Source organism: Sarcophilus harrisii, chromosome 1 (assembly GCF_902635505.1).
Source record: "Sarcophilus harrisii chromosome 1, mSarHar1.11, whole genome shotgun sequence".
NCBI lineage: Eukaryota > Metazoa > Chordata > Mammalia > Dasyuromorphia > Dasyuridae > Sarcophilus > Sarcophilus harrisii.
This window is the reverse complement of record NC_045426.1, coordinates 344017577-344037762: the sequence shown is the minus strand read 5'-3', so window position 1 is coordinate 344037762 and position 20186 is coordinate 344017577. Positions and strand designations below refer to the sequence as shown.

Below are 20186 nucleotides of genomic sequence, written 5' to 3'. Positions count from 1 at the left end.
CCCCAATAACTCCCCATGGGGTGGGGTGGGAGGTGAGCAGTGCAGCGCCCACAGTCGGGAACGTCTGAGTGCAGCTCCAGCCTCAGTCACTTCTCAGGCTGTTACAACTTAAACAGCCGGAGTTTTAGCATCCATTAAATGAGGTAATAACAGCCCGTCCACGCCGGGGTTGCGGGATATATGATATGAGACACTAACTGTTTACAAGGGTTTTCTTTGCGAACTTGAAACCACCAGCTATTGTTATTGCTGAGTTTCGAAATATAATCCATTGTAACAGATAGGAAAGCTGAGTGAGTGAGGGCTTGGGTGCAGACAGAAAAAGGCGAATGGCACTGCACGGCGAGGCCCGGGCACTGAAGAGGTCGGTGTGGATGAACGCCTGCTCCCAAATCCTGGAGAAAGCCGAAGGACCGCAGGCTGGGCCGGGCCCCAACGATGAACCGGACCTTTTCTCCCGCGCCCAAAGGGAGTCCCGCGGCTTGGGCGAAACGGAGCGAGGGTCGCCCCGGCAATCGGCTACATCTCCCCCGCCTCCCCCCCCCCCGAGCCGGGCCGACCCCGACTCCCCCTCAGTGACGTCACCGGAGCGGGACCGGCCCGATTTTCCGGCGCCAAACTCCGTCCTGGGGTTCCTCGGCCTCATCTCCACCGCCATCTTCTGGAGGCCAGAAGGTAAGGAGGCGGGAGGGTGAAGGGCCCGCCCTCTTCTAGGTGGAGAAGCCAGGACGCGTTTAATAAGCAGAGCTGCGGGAGGACAATTCCCTGAGAGGGAGGACTTGAGCAAGCATTTCCAGCAGCTGCTCACAGGATGTCATGAAAGCTTTTACTTGTTGTCGCTGGACTACGATTCCCAGAGGCCTCTGGGTCTCGGGACGGCCATTTCCCTGGATGTTTCCCAGAAATCCGGGCGGCGGCGCCGTTCTCTGGGACCCAGGAGCCAGCTTCCTTTCTTTGCTGCATCCTGAGCCTTGAGCTCTCTTACTCAGTGAAGCATTTGAACAGCAGCACTGGTTGCAGCGCCCGTATAGTGTAGACCTGTGCTCTCTTGTGCAGAGGCAGCCCGGAGCCCGAGTATGGCCTCTGGGGGGATCACGTGCAGCCCAAGCCCGTTTCTATAGCAACCGCTTGACAGTGGTCGGTCTGTTTGAATCACCCAGAGAAGGGCGGAAACCTGGCTTGGAGGTTTCGGGAAATGTAGTCTGGTGCTGGGAGGGTCGCTATGGTTAGCGGAGGGTCGGGGTTGAAGTGTTTCTGCAATGGGAAGGAGCTAAACCACTAAAAGAGATTCGAGATGATGCGATTGCAAGTCCCGGTGTCAACTGAAAGCCCTTTACGTATGAAATCTCTGAATTCGGCGCTTCTGTTTCCTGGCCCCAGAATGGTATCGAGCGCGTGTTGAGACAGGAAAAGATAAATTACTGGGGACCAGCTGCGAGTCGGGGGGAGAGGTCGACTGCTGGGATTTTTGCGCAGGCTTGCAGGCATTACCGCGACCCCCTGAAGTGTGACCTCAGTGAGGTCCGGTGGCCACTAGGGGGCCCACAGATTCATGATCATTTCTATTTTCCCCAAAGAGAAAATATCCAAAATTGCTTGGGAATTACTTGTTTAACTTTTGTCAGAGTTGCGTTCAATGAATTTCCCTTTTGGCCGACCTTCAGTAAGCTGTTTAAGGTCTCTTAATAGTACTCTTCATTAATAACTCATTGTTGACTGGTTTCTCATCTCTAGCGGTGTTGTGTAAGAGCAGCCAAAGGGGACCGTACAGGCACAGACCCTTAGAGAGGTGTTTGAAAGCTTTGCACAAACTCAAATGGCTCTAGAACCCCGAGAGGCTGAAGCCCCCGATCCTCAGAATCCCACATGGAAAGAGAGACTTCAAGTCGTCCAAGTGAAGGTGGAGGAAGAAGAGGATTACATATGGGAGAAGAAATGTAACAGCCCTTCCACCCAGGAGATCTTCCGCCTGAGGTTCAGGCAGTTTGGCTACGGTGACACGCCTGGACCCCGAGAGGTTCTCCGCAAACTCCGGGAACTTTGCCATCAGTGGCTAAGACCAGAGGTACACACCAAGGAGCAGATTCTGGAGCTGCTGGTCCTAGAGCAGTTCCTGACCATTTTGCCGGAGGATCTGCAGAGCTGGGTGAGAGATCAGCATCCAGAGAGTGGAGAGGAGGTGGTAACTGTGCTGGAAGGTTTGGAGAGAGAACTTGGTGAACCAGGACGTCAGGTGGGAAAGAGGCAGGTGTGATGACTTCTAGTGGGGAAGTGGGTTATGTTGTCTCCTCTATTAGGCTGTAAACTCCTTGAGAACAGGGAACGGTTTTTGCCTTTCCTTGTATCCCCAGCACTTTGTGCCTGGTACATAGTAGGTGCTTAATAAATGCTTATTGACTTAATTTGTTGATTAAGGGAAAAGGAATGAGAAGAAAGTGCTGTGTTCAAATCTTTAGTGTAACTTAAGTGGCTCAGAGTCTTAGCTTCTGTGTTTGCTTTGTCCTCCTGTTACTAACTGCTTTTGACCATATGAAAGTGTCAGAAATGAAGCAATTCTCTCCTTGTAGGGGGATGTGGGATATAGGAAACATGTTTATGGATTCATTCAGATTTTTATTGACTTGCCTACTCTGTTTAGGGCATTGGTAATTATGTGAATGCTACAAAAAAGCATGACGATTCTTGCTTCTTGTATTATCTAAAAATCAATGCAATGGTACTAGACTCCATTCAGTGAACATGTATATGCCTGAGCTTTGTAACTTCTTTGAGTATTAAGAATCTGATTGGGAAGATAAGACAGTAACTATAATCCCAGTTAAATGCAATAAAGATATATAGGAGAGGTACAGATTATTATGAGAGTTCAGAAAAGGATACATTTGCTTTTGGCTGATAGTGGTGGAGCGACTTGAAGCCAAGAAAAGTTCTTGAAGGAGATGTCTGTGTTACTGTACATTGGAAGACTTTCAAAAGATACATTGGATCTAGGGTATGGGAGAGGAAGGAAGTTAGTGCCTTCCTGGTATGACTGTGTATATAGATGTATAATAGTGTAAGCATTTAGAGCTAGAAAGAGCGCTTCTGATATTAGGGTAGGTAGTAGGGACCTATTGATGCTTATTTATGGAAGGAAATGAAATGAATAGAGTTATTGTTGAGATTCATTGGGCAATGAATGGAAGTGCTGAGCCTAGAGTCTGGGAAAGTGGTTAAAAGGATTATTGCACTAGTCCAGAGGAAAGAGACCTGCTGTAGTGGAAATGTAAATGAAAACGATGGCATGGTTGTGAGAAAGATCTCAGACAAAGAATCAACAAAATTTGCATTTTTTTTTCTCCCTTGTTGGCTATATCCAAAGATTTTGTGAAGGTTTGAGAGGTTGTTCATCTCTTTAACAGAACTGAGGGTGAATGGGCAGAATTTATTTGTTTAGTTTGGAACATTTGGAGATTGGATACTCCAGGTCATCTAGCACCCCCATATGGGATTATAAACCACAGTTTAAGAAGCTGGGTCACAAAATTATAATTTATTATCAATAAATGTTTGATTTGTATACCTGTTTTATATGCATATATACCTGGGATCATGTCAAAGAGGTTACAAGTGGAAAAAGTTTAAGAAGCCTTTCTAGCAAATAATTGTAGACCAAAAGAGAATGAGAGACATAGTAGAAGGAACCCTTTGCTTCCATGGAGACCAGAATTGCAGTTGTGAGTGGGGATAATAATACCAAAAGAAAGAAAAAGTAGTAAGAGAAAGGGGTCAAAGATAGAGCTTTCCAGAACATCTACCTCTAGAGGAAAGCAAGAGAAAGAAAAGAAATCAAAGAAGAGAGGAAGAGGATTGGCAAACAGAAAACTAAGAGTACGGTGTCTGGGAAGCAAGTAGGGGAGAAGAAAAAAAGAGGAAAGAGAGAGGGAGCAGGATATAGTGTCACAAGCTGCAGAGAGGTCAAGGCTGACACATTAGAAATGGTCACTAATATAGAATAGAGAAACCAAAATAGTAGGGAAGATCGGGTAATGAGGGAAAAGAAATAATTAATGTAGTTTATCCTTTTTAGAAACTTGACACTGAAGAGGAGGAAAAAAGGTTGAGTGGTCATTTGAGAGAGGTAGCAATGTCAGTAGAAAGTTTTTGTTTTTAGGATAAGGGAGGCAAAATATGGCTTGTAGAGATGGGAGGAAGGAGCTTGATGAGAGAAAGGGGTATTTAATAATCATAGCTTGAAGTTTTGCTAAGTGCTTTTCACTTGTCATCTCATTAGTGACTTTCCCAGATGCTATAAGTGTCTGAAGCCAGATTGCTCCTCCTATCTTCTTGATTCATTATGGGAACGATTATCATGGGAACAAAATCTTGGGAAAGGCAAGAGAGAATGGGATCAAAATGATAAGTAGAGTTAGTCTTGGCAAAGAGGAAGGCCAACTGTTTGTTTGGGTCAAGAGGGAAGAAAAGATGGGTGATAAGAGAGGTTTTGAAGTGAGGGAGGAAGAAAGAAGTTGAGGAGGTTTAGGTCAGATGATTTCAGTTTTCTTAGGGTAAGTAGGAAATAATATTATGTATAATTGGTGAAAGGGCTAAGAAATAACATTGGAGATTTTGGGAAAGTAGAAAACATTTGAAATCTCGGGAATGTGATAGAACAAGTTGTAACGAGGGATCCAGCCTGATGTTTGCGGTTGTTTTGGACCTTCTTACCCTCTGTGTACAGTTTTTTTACTTTCTCCAGTAGCATTCAGTATTTTAGGTCTAGCCAAGGTTATTCAAGTTTGGGTATAGGCCACTGTGAAAAGTGAAAGAGGTAAAAGATTCTAGGGTGATTATTAAATGTCACCGAAATAGCTGATCTTTGGGGATCAAGGTTGGATAGAGCTGGAACAGCAGTGAAGGTTGAGGGCGACTAATCATTGTGGTTATGAAGAGCAGATTTGGTAGGAATGGAAAGGTGGTGGAGAGTTAAATTGTGATTAGAAAAGGAATTTTAAGAATTGAAGACTTTGGAGATGGAGCACTATAATTTATATATGTTTCTAATATTGTAACATGAATGCTTTAGAGTAGATAACTTTTAAGATTCCCTTGTTGTCTTCTATCACAACAGCAAAGGAAGTAATCAGATTTCTTTTGACTACCTGCTCTATACTCTAAATCTTCTCTTAATATTTTATATTTAGGATTTATGCATGTTCTGTAACAGCATGATTTTTCAGTTTTTAAAAGTTAAGGTAATATTATCATTATGGTTAGATTTATTAATGGTAAAAGGTAAGCAAGCCCATAATTTATTTTTAATTGGTTAAAATGGATAAATATAAATAGGAATATTTTTATAATTGTTTTAAGATTTCTCATACATTCACAGTACTCAACATTAAATCATTAATTTGTTTAAATAATCACATGAAATTTCATGAGATTTCCTGTATATCAATAACAATTTCCTGTGGAAATTCTTTTATGTACCAAGTAAGCCATTTTCCTGAAGGGCAGGAGACTATTCATTCTTAATAAAAAGTGTCTCATTGTTATATGATTTATCTTAATGTAGCAAATTTGAATCTGACAAACAAGATTCTTGTTCTTCTTCTCCTGTCTTGTATCCCTGTAAGAATGTGTTTTCTTTCTATATTTTATGTTTTGGCTTCCATGATGATTCTTTCACAAAGCCAAACATATCTCACTATCTTCAGGTTGCATCAAATGCACAGAGAAAGGGAGGTACCGGGGAGAAGATGGTACCTTTGAAAGCAGCAGAGGATGCACTAAATGTCCACCTTCAGCCTATGAATGCCGAGATCAAGTGTGGGTCTCCAGAGCCCCAGTTCCCACAAGAAAGAGGTGAGGAGCAAGACTTTATATCAGAAGGAGGAAAAGAAGAGAGAGCAGAGGTGGTGATGGGAGAGGGAGTTATTTTTAAATGTGTTAGAACAGGGTCTGGCTCCTGAGTTTCCAGTCTTCAGTGATTAAGAGATAGTGTGATGCTAATGAATTATTGGTAGAGTTATGAATTGATTCAGCCATTCTGGAGAGCAGTTTGGAACTATGTCCAAGGGGCCATAAAACTCTGCATATCCTTTGAATTAGCAATGTCATTACTGGGTTTGTCTCCATCCCAAAAAGATCATAAAAGAGGGGAAAGGACCCACATGTGGAAAAATGTTTGTAGCAGCTAATTTTCTAGTGGCAAAAATTGGAAATTGAGTGGATGCCCATCAGTTGGGAAATGGCTGGATAAATTATATATATGAATGTAATGGAATATTATTGTTCTGTAGGAAACGATCAGCAGGCTGATTCCCGAAAAGCCTGGAAAGACTTCTAAGAACTAATGCTGAGTGAAGTGAGCAGAACCAGGAGAACATTGTATACAGTAATAGCAAGATTATGTGATGATCATCTGTGATAGACTTTAGCTCTTCTCAGCAATGCAGTGATCTAAGACAATTCCACTAAACTTAGGATAGAAAATGTCATCTGAATCCAGAGAGAAAACTGTGGAGACTGAGTATGGATTAAGGCATATTATTTTCATCTTTTTTTCCCTTTCTTTGCTTTTATTTTCTCATGGTTTTTCTCTTTTGTTTTGATTTTTTCTTTTATACCATGGCTACTGTGTAGGTTATATTTGGAACGATTGGGCATGTATAGCCTATATTGGATTGCTTGTGGTTTTGGAGAGGGGTAAGGGGAGAAGGAGGGAGAAGAAAGTTTTGAAACTTGAACTCTTGCAGAGATGAATGTTGAAAGCTGAATTTGCATGTAATTGAAAAAATAAAAATACTACTGAAATAAAAAAAAAGAGATAGTGTGACATACAGGATTTTGTATTAAAGAACATTAGTTGAAGTTCTTGCTTTGCTAGTTCGAATCAGTATGATTTGGGGCTTGTAATGTAACTTGTCCAGGGGTTGATTTTATATTAATCTTCCCAATTTCAGGACCAGAGCAACACAAATTTCTCATGTCAAAAAAATATCTCATTCTATGCTCTGAATACTTTATTTTTCTATTAGAAGGTAGATAGCACATTTCATCATTAGTCCTCTGGAATCTTGGTTGGTCATTATGCTGATCAGAGTTCCTAATTCTTACAAAATTGTTGTCTTTACTATACTGTATTGTTGTCTTTGTATAAATTGTGTTCGGTTCTTTTCATTTCCTGCTGCCTCAGTTCATGCAATTCTTCCCGAATTTCTCTGAAACCATTCCCATCACCATTTGCTTATAGCACCATGGTTTTTGATCACACAGTTTATGGGCACTCCCTCATAATTCCCATACTTTGTTACCTCAAAAAGAGCTATAAATATATTCTTAGGATTTTACTTAAAACCAATCTTCCCTTAGTCTACTCTCCTCTATTTCTCCTTTCTTCCATTTCCCTCCTATTTCCCTTCTGATATATGTATTTCTCTATCCAACTCTCTGTGTGTGTGTATGTGTACATGCACATGCATGTGTTCTTTCATTCTTTGACCACTTTCAGATTAAGGGTGAGGTTCAAGTGTTAGCTGCCTATCAAGTATCAGATATTTATTTGTGAACCTCAATTAAGGAGATAATTTTCTTTAAATTTCTCCCTCCTATTCACTTATTCTCTTCCCCTTCCTTTTTATTCTTCTTGGCTTATCAAGACATAACAAAATTACTCCAAAGCTTAATTCAAATTAGATTCCACTCTAATTCCAATCCCCTATGTGACCCCTGATGATGATAGGGTTCAGAGGAATCACTTAATCTCTTCATATTAGAAGATAGACAGTTTCTCCTTGTTAATCCTTTATCATTGTTTATTTAAATTTACCTTTTTACATTTCCCTTAACTCCTGTTTGAACTTTGGAGTTTCTGCTCAGCTCTGTCTTTTCATTAGGAATACTTGGAAGTCCTCTCTTTGATTAAAGGTCTGTTATTTCTCCTGTAGGATTGTACTGTTTTATTAAGTTATTTTTGACTACAAGCCAAAGGTGTGGTTAAGAGAAGTGTGTGTGTGTGTGTGTGTGTGTGTGTGTGTGTGTGTGTGTGTATTCTCTCCTTCCTTCCCTATACATAGATGTATCTTTTGAAATGTCATATTTTAAGCTTTCCATTTCTTAGTAGTGGTGCTGCTAAATAGTGTATAGTGCATGATCCTGATTATGATTTCTTGGTACTTTAATTTTTTCTTTCTGGCTATCTGCAGTATTTTTTATTTGATCTGGAAACTCTGGATTTTGGCTGTAATTTCAAATTTTCATGTTGGAATTTTTTTTTAGCAGGTGAACAGTAGATTCCTTCTATTTCCACTTTGTCTTTTGGTTCTAAAAGATCTGGGGGGGTTTTCTTTCAAGATTTCTTGAAATAGAATGTCTAGGCTCTTTTTTTTATCCTGCCATTCAGTATTTGAATGATTCTTTTTTTTTTAATTAAAACTTTTTATTTGCAAAGCATATTCATGGGTAATTTTTCCAACATTGACCCTTGCATAACCTTTTGTTGCAAAATTTCCCCTCCTTCCTCTTACCCCCTTCCCTAGCTGGCAGGTAGGTCAATACATGTTAAATACTTTGAAATACATGTTAGATCCAATATATGTATACATATTTATACAATTATCTTGTTGCACAAGAAGAATCAGATCAAGAAAGAAGAAAAAGAAAAATTGAGAAAGAAAACACAATTCAAGCAAGTAACAGAGAGAGTGAGAATGCTTGTTGTGTTCCATACTCTGTTCCCAAAAGTCTTTCTCTGGGTGAGGATGGCTCTCTTCATCACTGAACAAGTGGAACTGGTTTGAATGATCTCATTGTTGAAGAGAGCCATGTCCATCAGAATTGATCATTGTATAGGCTTGTAATTGCCATGTATAATGATCTCCTGGTTCTGTTCATTTCACTTAGCATCAGTTCATGGGAGTCTCTCTAGGCCTCTCTGAAATCATCCTGCTGATCGTTTTCTATGGAACAATAATACTCCATAATTCATGTACCATAACTTATTCAACCATTCCCCAACTGATGGGCTTCCCCTCAGTTTCCAGTTTCTGGCCACTACAAAAAGAGCTGCCACAAACATTTTTGCATATATGGGTCCTTTTCCCTCCTTTAAGATCTCTTTGGGAAATAAGCCCAGTAGAGATACTGCTAGATCAAAGGGTATGCATAGTTTGATAACCCTTTGGGCATTGTTCCAAATTGCTCTCCAGAATGGTTGGGTCATTTCACAACTCCACCAACAATGTAGTAGTATTTCAGTTTTCATCCCCTCCACCATTTATCATTATCTTTTCCTGCTATCTTAGCTAATCTGAGAGGTGTGTAGTGGGAGACTTGTTTTAATGTGATTCCTTTTTTCAGCCAGTTTTATTGAGAGTAAGGTTAACTCCCTCCCTTCCCCCTCCCCGTTTTCCCCCATCTTGCCCTCCACTGTAAAAACTTTCCTTGTCTCTTTTATGTGAGATAATTTATCCCATTCTACCTTTCCCTTTCTCCTAGTGCATTCCTTTTTTCACTCCTTAATTCTTTTAGATATTATCCCTTCATATACAACTTACACTTGTGCCCTTTGCCTACATATACTCCTAACTTCCCAAATAATAACAAAATTCTTATGAGTTACAGGTATCATCTTCCCATATATGTATACAAACAATCCAATCTCATTAAATTTCTTATGATTACTCTTTCCTATTTACCTTTTTAATGCTTATCTTAAATCTTGTATTTGAAAGTCAGATTTTCTTTTCAGCTCTTGTCTTTTCATCAAGAATGTTTGAAAGTCTTTTATTTCATTGAATGTCTGTTTATTTCCCTGAAGAATTATACTCGCTTTTGCTGGGTAGGTGATTCTTCATTGTAATCCTAACTCCTTTACTGTCCAGAATATCAAATTCTAAACCATTTGAACTTTTAAACTAATTCTCATGTTATCCTGACTGTAACTCCATGCTATTTAAATTGCTTCTTCCCAGATGCTTGTGATATTTTTTCCTTTACCTGGAAATTGTAGAATTTGGCTATAATATTCCTGGGAGTTTTCATTTGGGGATTTCTAGGTAGATTCTTTCCATTTCTATTTTACGCTCTTGTTCTAGAATATCAGGGAAATTTTCCTTGACAATTTCTTGAAAGATGATGTTTAGATTCCTTTTTTGATCACGGTTTTCAAGTAATCCAATAATTTTAAAATTATCTCTTCTGAATCTATTTTCCAAGTCATTTGTTTTTCCAAATTCACATTATCTTCTTTTTTTTTCATTCCTTTGGTTTGTTTTTATTATTTCTTGATTTCTCAGAAAGTCATTAACTTCTATTTGCTCAATTCTGATTTCTAAGGAATTTTTCTTTTCACTGAACTTTTGGTTTTCCTTTTCCATTTCGCCAATTCTATTTTTTAAGGAATTTTTTTTTAATTTGAAAGAAAAACTAAGGCATTATTTAAAGATGTTTTGAGGGATTTTTGGAAGAAGTCAGGACAGTTGCAGCCTTTTTCTTTGCCATCTTGGTTCCATTCCCTTGCCCCCCTTGATAATTTCTTTATGCACTATAATATTTTATTATTTTCATATACCACAATTTGTTCAGTCATTCTTCAGGTTATGAATGTTTACTTCCTCCAAGTTTTTTGTTATAATAAAAAAGTTCTGTTATATTTTTGTGTATGAAATTATTTCCTCTGTCTTGGCTTCTTACTTTCTCCAATTTGTCTCTTCCTTTTTTTTTGTTTGATTGTAGACTTTTTTTTTTTTTTTTTGGCTACCTTGTCTTCTCTGCAAGATAACTCTTGCCTACCTCTCTCTCGGTACCTGTATTTTCAATTTTGTTTCCTTTTACCATTTAACTTTAGATTGGGATTCTGTTTGCAAAAGCCCATTGAAACATGTATGCATATTTTGAACAACATACAACTTAATTTTGATTATTCTGTTTCCTAAGAGGCAAAATGGCTTCATTGAAATAGTGATATATTTAAAATAAATCTGGATTTTAGTCCCGGATTCACAACCTACTCATGGTGTGTGAAGTTGGTCAAGTAATTGAATTGCTCTTTAGCCTCAGTTTCCTCATCTGTCAAAGAGGGTTGAGATGGATTGCCTCTAAAGACCCTTCCCCCTCGAAATCTATAGTCATATCATCTCTCTTATCCTTAAGTTTTCTAACATCTAGAAATAAGGATGGTCATGCTTCCTGCATATTGAAAGGGTTGTTGTAATAATTACAGTAGATTATAGTCTATGTGGCTTCGAGAAATATATATATATATATATATATATATATATATATATATATATATATATGGCTTCTGAGATATGAACTTTTGTCAATTTTTCTTTTAAGAAGTTTCTTTTCTCCCAGTTTACACAACATTTGTATTTTCTGTTGATCATTTCAGATTTTGAGACTGGTACCAAGTGGTCACTTGCAAAGCAAGAACTTTCTAAAGAAGGGGAGTCACAGGAGATGAAATCAGGAAGGCTTCCAATGGATATTTCCAAGGGAACCAAGGTGGGAGAAGCCTATGAATGTGAAGGCACTTTAGCTAGGCAGCAGGGAAACAAAATGGAGGAAGAAGATGAATCCCTTTCCCAGGATGGAAATTTTATAGTAGTGACTATGCCTTCTGAAAAAATTTCCTTAGGAGAGAATGGACATAAATATGACGAATGCTTGTGTAGTTGTCATTTGAACTCAAATCTAGTTACACAACATAGAATTCCGACAGAAGAGAAGACCCATATATCTAATACAAACAACCAAAACTCTAGACAGAATTCATCTTCTAGTGTACATCAAATAGATGAGACTGTCAAGAAACCTTATGAATGTAATGAATGTGAGAAAACATTCAAGCAAAATTCAGAACTTCGAAAACATCAGGGAATTCATATAGGAGTGAAGCCTCACAAATGTACTCAGTGTGGGAAAGCATTCAGCCGCCGTTCATATCTTAGGAAACATCAGAAAATTCACACTGGAGTGAAACCCTATTCATGTAGTGAATGTGGGAAAGCTTTCAGGGTGAGCTCAGACCTTATTCAGCATCAAAGAATTCACACTGGAGATAAACCCTATCATTGTAGAGAATGTGGGAAAGCCTTCAATCAGAACTCTTCCCTTATTCAACATCAGAGAATTCATACTGGAGAGAAACCTTATGAGTGTAATGAATGTGGGAGAGCTTTCAATCAACGCTCAGCTCTTACTCAACATCAGAGAATTCATACTGGAGAGAAGCCCTATGAATGTAAAGAATGTGGGAAACCCTTCAGGCACTGGTCTGGCCTTATGACACATCGAAGAGTACACACCAAACTTTGACCGTGTGCATATGACAAATTTTCAGACAACATTGTAACTATTATTAAATTTCAGAAAATATATCCTGGGATCATAACCTTATAAAGTAATTGTGAACTCTTCAGGGGCAGAGCCTGTGCTTGTCTTATTTTTGTATGGCTCTCTTCTTATTTTCATATGCCTATGAGACATTCATTAAGATTTATTTTCCTGATAGACTAATATGTATTATCAAGGGGTAGGGAGAGTAAACATTGTTCATTGATTCCTTTACTTTTTAGGAAACTCAAGGAATTTGAAATAAGTCGAAATGTAATCTCTCAAGCCAGAGCTTACTCACTCCAAGAAACTAGGAATTAGAGCAAATTTGTTCTATTCCTTTATCCATTCTTTATGATTTCCTATATTTGTCATCATTTGTCATTAATAAGAAGGTATCCTGAATATTGTCTTTGGATTGTCTTCTGTAGCTGATTATTCCAACTTACCTCCTGACCTCCACTGGCATCTCTCTGAGGAGAGATTTCAAAAAAAATTTTTTCCACAGTAAAAAAGTAGTATGACAGTGATGAGGGAGTTGTTATATTGGATTTTCACTTTTATTGACATATATTGGGCAAAATAAGTTCCTATTAATTTTTCTCCATTGATTGTGAATTTACATTTTCCTTTTTTGATAATGGTAATTTTGTTTTTTAAATCTAATTATTTAATAGCTTATCTGTTTCCTTTTTTTTTTTCCTGTTCACAGTTTTATTTATTAGTTGATTGGGGGTTTTGCTTTCAATTTTTTTTCTCCTTTTTGATTTTTAAGATTTCTACCATGGTTTTTAATTAGGAGGTATGTTAAATTTACTGGTTTTCTAGTTATTTTTTCTTGCATGCCTTATTTGTTGATCTGCTTTCTTTTTTATTGCTGAAAATATTTGTCATAACATTTCCTTTAAGTACTGCTTTGGCCACATCCCTCAAATTTTATTATGTTCTTTTCTTATTGTTATCTTATTTGCTTCTATGATTCATTCTTTGATTCATCTATTCTTTATATTTGAGTTACTTAATTCTAATTGATTTTTACTTTTGCTCATTTATAAGATGATTTTTATTGCTTTATCATACAAGTTGAATTTAATATTTTTGATTATATGCATTTTTATCTGGTTTTTATGTTCTTAATACATGGTCAGTTTTTGGGAAAGTGCCATACATAGCTGAAAAATAGGAATACTCTTTTCTATTCCAGATAGATATTTTCCAAAGGTGTTTTATCTTTGATTTTTCTAAAGTGATATTTAGGTCTTTCATTTCTTTAAAAAAATTTTTTTTTAGTCAGAGTTATGACATGGTGGAAATTGAACTCCTCCACTATTATAGTTCAATTTCTTTCTCCTTATTAATTAATTACATTTTCCTTTAAAATTTAGATCTTGTGATATATGATGTATATGTGTTGGGTATTAGTATAAATCTGTCTGTGGTACCTTTCAGTATAATGTAGCTTTCCTGTTTTATCTTTTTTTTTTTTTTTTAATTAGGTCTATTTTTGTTGTTTTATCTGATATCATCATTGCTACCCCTGCCTTTTTTACTTCAAGTGAAGGAAAATAAATTTCTCCAGCCTCTCACTTTAACTTTCTATATATCTTCATGTCTCAAGTGTGTTTCTTGTAAACAACTTTGTTTTGTAATCATTCTGCTATACTTGCCCTTTTTAAGGGTGTTTATTCCATTCCTATTTGTGATTATTAGTTGTATATTTCTCTCCACCTTATTTTCTTATACTTTATTTCTTGTTTTTTTTTTGCATCCTTTTTTTTTTTTTAAATGTTGAGTCTCCTAAATGTGGTGTCTTTTTTTTTTTAAGTTTTTTCTTCTTCTGACTAATGAGCCCAATAGCCTAATGTTTGATACAGCCAATGAATCCAGTTATTGGTTTCAGAATTCACTATTTGACAAAAACAGTTGTGAAAATTGGAGAGCATTGGAGTGGCAGAGACTAGGAATAGATCAATATCACATACCACATAGCAACAAAATACAAGTAAGTATATGATTTAGACAACTAAATGTCTAAACTAAAGAAATTATACATACATGTACAAAAATGATTGTAGAATTTCTTTTTGTGGTGGTGAAGAATTGAAATTTGAGTAGATGCCTATCAATCGGGGAATGGCTGAATAAATTATATATATGAACGTAATAAAATATTATTGTTCTATAAGAAATATTGAGCAAGCTGATTTTAGAAAAATCTGGAAAGCTTACCTGAACTGATGTGAATGACGTGAACAGAACCAGGAGAACATTGTTCACAGTAACAGCAAGGTTATGTGATCTACTATGAGAGACTTATCTCTTTTCAACCATGTGGTGATCAAGAAAAGAGCACCAAAAAACCTAAAGCTGGAGACATTGCCTCTAACCCTTAGGAGCAGAGCCTGACCTTAACAAAGTTAAGAAACAAGAAAAAATATGCTGATTAAAAAAAAAAAACCAACAGAGGAAGAACCTGACCAGAGATAATTACTGTGACCATCAGGGTTCAAACTCAGAAGACAATAAAATCAAAACAGCTACTTGTAAAACTTCAACACAAAATATAAAATGGTCATAAGCCCAAAAAGAATTCTTGAAGAGTTTAAAAAGGACTTTAAAAGTCAAATAATATAGGTAGAGGAAAAATTGGAAAAAAGTCATGAAAGAAAATTATGAAAACTAAGTCAACTAATGACTAAGTTATGGCATATAATTGTGATAAAATACCATTGTTCTATAAGAAATAATGAGCAGAAAAACATTTTAGAAAATTTTAGAAAAAACATAGACTTGGGGCAGCTAGGTGGGGCAGTGGTTAGAGCACCAGCCCTGAAGTCAGGAAGACTTGAGTTCAGATGTGACTTCACCCACTTAAGATTTCCAACTGTGTGACCTTGGGCAAGTCACTTAGCCCTAATTGCCTCAGCAAAAAAAATCCAAAAAAACATGGACTTGCATAATGTAATGCAGTGAAACTACTAGTTTGCTGTATATTGTAACAGCAATATTATTTAGGGAGTAACTGTGAATGACTAAGCTATTCTGAGTAATATGATCATTCAAATCAACCCTGAAGGATTTATTAAGGAAAATATTATCCATATCCAGAGAAGCAATTGATAACATGGAAATATGTTACATGGTTCCACATTTACATCTGTATCACATATTGTCCATCTGTAATATGAGATGAAGATAACTTGGAACTTAAATGGTCATCTGTAAAAAACAAAAGCAAAGAGTAAAAAAAAAAAAAATGATATCCTAGAAAAATAAATGCTGCACTTCAGGAGATCAAGACAGAGATTTGGGTGGTCAATGTCTTCTTCTTAAGATATCTATATGTATATATATATGTTTATATAGAATATAGGCAGGTGAATTTTCTGAAATGAATTGGGGACAACTTCTTTTAAAAGAGGTTCAAATTGAACAGAAACTTCAGTCACTGCCTTGGAGAAATGTAGAATAACATCATACAGATGTTTCAGAATGATTTTGATTTCTATCTGATAAGGAGCTGGGCCTCGAGCCAGGTACAAAGGCTATTCAGCATAATAGTCCCGATCCAAGTTGTTGATTTCTCTGCCCCTTCTTCTCTTAGCCTGAATTTATCTTGAATGATAACTAAATTCAGGTCTTGACATCCCTATCCTGAGAACCACATCCCTCAGATAACTTGGCCTAATGGGATATCTAGCTTCCTTTACTACATTCTTTAGAGAGAAGATGAATGAGGTATTTCCTTTGTTCTTTCAGATCAGCATTGAGAAAGTAGGATTTGGAAAAGGATTAGTTTTCTCAATTCCTGGAGTGGGTACTTAGTTTATGGACACTATGGACAAAGGGAGCCCTTCTGACTCCTAAGAAGGCTGTCTCCTCTGTCTCTGGAAATTCCTGTTTTCCATAGTGCTGTGGATTTGACCTGAGTAACTTAATTTTTCTTCTGATTTGTAGTTATATAGACTTTTTCTTTTTAAAAAAAATTACTTATTTTTAATACATATTACTTTATAAAAACAGAAAAAAAGGATTGAACATAGCATGTGTTGATTTACATTCAATCTCCATAGTCCATTTTTGGATGCAGATGGCATTTTCTGTCCAGAGTCTATGGGGATTGCTTTGGATCACTGAACCACTAAGAAGGACCAGGTCTTTCATAATTGATTATTGAACATTCTTACTGTTATTGTGTACTATGTATTCCTGGTTCTGTTTCACTCGGCATCAGTTTTTGTACATCTTTCCAGGCCTTTCTAAAATGAGCTTGTTCATCATTTTTTATAGTATGTAGACTTTTTCAACTAAAGCGGTGGAAAGGGATTTTACTTTGCATCTTCTCTTTTTACCCTGAAAGCCACGGTCACTGAGTAGTGGATGTATAGTTATGCTATAGGTATGTATATATTTTGAACACATATTTATCCATGTTGGTCACTTGGTATTTTTATTTCTCTGTGTCCTGTTTTACAACTTACTCGGATCCTTTCTCTTAGCAGAGCAGAAGATCTTATTTTGGGCCAAAATGGTCAAAAAATTAATTTTTGATATTTGAATTAACTCTCAACATCAGAATCTGTTATTGTTGTTCAGTATATGCTACTACACAATATATTAGTGGGATGTGGTGTTGAGAATTGGGAGGAGAGTGCCCAGCCATACCTGTGGGGCTTAGTTTGGAAATGCTACCTACCTCACAGACCACCAGCATTTTTGCAATGGCGTCTAGTCTGGCTTCACTTCCTTTAAGGCCTAATTAGGATGTCACCCTGTACAGAAAGCCTGTCCCAACCTCTCTTAACTCTAATGCCTTCTCTCTTGATTTTATCTTTTATTTGTCCTGCAGATAACGGGCTTTGTATATATTTGCTTGCACGTGTCTCCTCCATTAGGTTGTGAGCTCCTCCTCACAGGGACTGAATTTTGTCTTTTTTTTTTTTATTTCCAGGGCTTTGACAATGACTAGCACATACTAAGCACTTAATAATTAATTAAAAAACATTAATCAAATGCTTAATAAAGCAAATGATTGCTTTAGGGTGGAATTGTAGCAAATGAGTAAATCAGATGGGTCAAAATGGTTTATGATACAGCAAAGCTCAGCAAAGAAGAATTTGGGCAGATGGATAGCATTGTCAAGATTGGAGTTACATGTGATTTCCCTCAATCCTACCATCTCCGGCTATACTGGGGCAGCTGTAGTAGTGGGTGGTGGTCCAGATAAACAGGAGGAATGGGCTCTGGCTAACAGTACAGCTCCTTGGGGAACTGGGTTTATGTAGGGTTTTCAGACAAAGTGCCTGCTGTGATGATTGTCACATTTGCTGGTAGGGTAAAAGGGTCAGGGAATATGGAACAGCAACTAATGTAGGATTTCTAAAAATTAACCAGGAAAGCCAACTTGGAGGAGGAAAGTAAAATTCTAGCTATGCTGTATCAGCAAACTTACTGGAGAGTTTCAGCAGCCAGTTCTAACTAGAATTGGATGTTGTTAAACTTTAACCTTACTCAGCATTGTGTAACCTGTGCCATGCTTGGGAGATTAGGGCCATGGGGTTTGCTGGCTATTCTTTCAAAAAATGTGAAGAAATTGCATAATAAAGTTTCTCAGTATTATTGGGTCAGACTACTTTATCACTAAAGTCCTTGGATGCCAACAAGAGCTTATCCCAGATTCATCTCACAAAACCATTCTTCTTAATTATAGAGATACAGTAATAAAATTTTATAAGCAAATAAGTAGAAAAAAAATCGTCATCTATCTAGGAACAGTAATCTTTGCAATTGCATTTCTGTACTTAACAGAAAAATAAAAAATGATTTTTCTATTTCCATAATTCCCTTAAAAATAGTATTCATGGCACCAAACTCTGAGTTGTTCAAATAAGTTTCCATAAACAAGTAATTTGTGTATTGTGAGTTGCCCCATTTGTAAGAAATTGAGCTACTTGAGGACAGGAATTCTTTAATTTTTTTCCTTTGTATCCTTAGTGCTATATAATAATATACTTGTTGAATAAGATTAGAAAACAGTCCATGTTTCCATCCTTCCGGTTTTCTTTTTTGGTTTGTCAGTCTACCTTTTTGTAATTTGATAAAGCATATTCATGATTTGGATTTTTGAATCACTGATAGAACTGAGGAAAATTTCTAGATTGAACTAATTAAAAATGATGCTATTAATGCTGGAGAGAACACATACTTCTAGAATATATTAAAGTGGCCCGTAAAAATCAAACAATAACCTTACCAACCTTGAGTCAGTCTAGGGCTCGTTGCAAAAGTAGGAGGACATTGGTATGTCCTCTCCCTAGCCTAATAATGGAAAGGAGACAAAAAATTTGTCACTTCTAGATGAATTAGAAGGTATTTGAGAGTTTGTTATCAAATCTTCCCAAATTAACATTTGGGCTAAAGGCATTTGAGACCAAGAACAGTCTGCTGAACAATATAAGACAGTGTCACATAATGTCATTAAAAAGGAAAAACACTGATGATAGTTGTCTTTTTCAATATTAGATACTTTAATATCAACACATCTGTTGGGCTGGATACCATCTCTTAAAAGGTTCAGTCCAAAAATGTCCCTCTGACATTAGTATCAAACAAGGCTCCAATGACTTCTAGCAGCATGTTAGTCTATAAAATGTAATCTACAGTAGAAACTTTAATTTTTATAATCTCCAATAGATATCTCAATGCTTCCAATTGTTTCTTCAGGCAAGTCAAGTCAAAAAACATTTATAAAGAGCTTTATTATGTTATGCTGAGTCTTGGGGGATGCAAAGAAAGGCCAAAGCATTCCTAAATAAATTCTTGGCCTCTGGAATTTAACACTCTATAATTTGGAGGTAATTTTTGAAGGAAAAAGCTCTAGCATTAAGGGAGAGTGGGAAGGGCTTTTTGCAGGTTAGATTTTAGCTGAGTCTTGAAGGAAATCAGAGGCAGGAGGCCTGGTAGGCACTCAGAGAAAATGCATGATGTAAGGAGATAGAGGATCTTTTTGGAGGAACAGAAAGGAAATCAACTTGACCATCAATATCTTTTTTGGTAAAATCTTCAGACTTTACTAGAGGCTGGTCCTGTCTCTTAAAATAATTATTTGGGGCCTCACATACCTTTCCACAGTGATTGGACAGGACCTCTTACATGTTGACTCAGTTTCTGTCAGGCTTTCTCTAGCTGTAGAAATCTTAAAATGATGCTTCTGTTTACACATAATTCCAGATGCTTTAATATATACAAAGGTGGTGTGTGTGTGTGTATGTGTATAGCTGCAGTAGTTTTTAGTTTCAATGTTACTTGCTTGAAGTATAGAAAAAGCAATATTACCCTGTAGGCACTGTTGGCCCGGGACTGCAAGAACTGCTTTTTTGTTCATTGTACAATCCATATTTCAGCTTCTTCAAAATGTCCTCTTGATGCTGCTGCTGTCGCCTCCAGGCTCTGCCAGGACTGGCTCCTATTGCTCTATATTGCTTTATATCTTAGGCTACAGTTCTATATGCTCACACTGTCCCTTACCATCCTTTAGGAAGCTAATGAGTCTCACCTAGGGATCGTTTGGCATTGGCTTCTTGTCTAATGATGCTCACTTTTTGAAGGTACTCTTAGTCTATCTAGACAATAAACCCTATTTTTTTTAACCCCCCCCCCCAATGATGTAAACACCAATAGAATTAACAACAGTGAATACTGCTGATGGTTTTTTTGCATCCTAAGGAAATGACATGGTTCCCCTTCTGCCTTCATTTATTGCTTTCCAGATTCTTAACTTTCTTCTGATCTATAATCACAGTTTTACCTTGGTTTGCCAGTCCCAGAGGCCACACCCCTACATAAAAATAAATACCAGTATGGAG

At 37.1% G+C, this 20186-nt stretch overlaps 1 protein-coding gene across 1 annotated transcript in view; it reads left to right on the top strand.

Moving 5' to 3' along the window:
- The first annotated feature begins 1390 nt into the window (after nt 1-1390).
- The window catches only part of LOC105749002, a 45275-nt gene continuing 26479 nt past the window's right edge, over nt 1391-20186 (top strand). The window contains exons 1-3 of the mRNA XM_031945915.1: nt 1391-2233; nt 5700-5847; nt 11378-12301. Of these exons, the coding sequence (XP_031801775.1) occupies nt 1817-2233; nt 5700-5847; nt 11378-12301 (1489 nt within the window). The 5' untranslated portion in view covers nt 1391-1816. The remainder of the gene's footprint in view (nt 2234-5699; nt 5848-11377; nt 12302-20186) is intronic.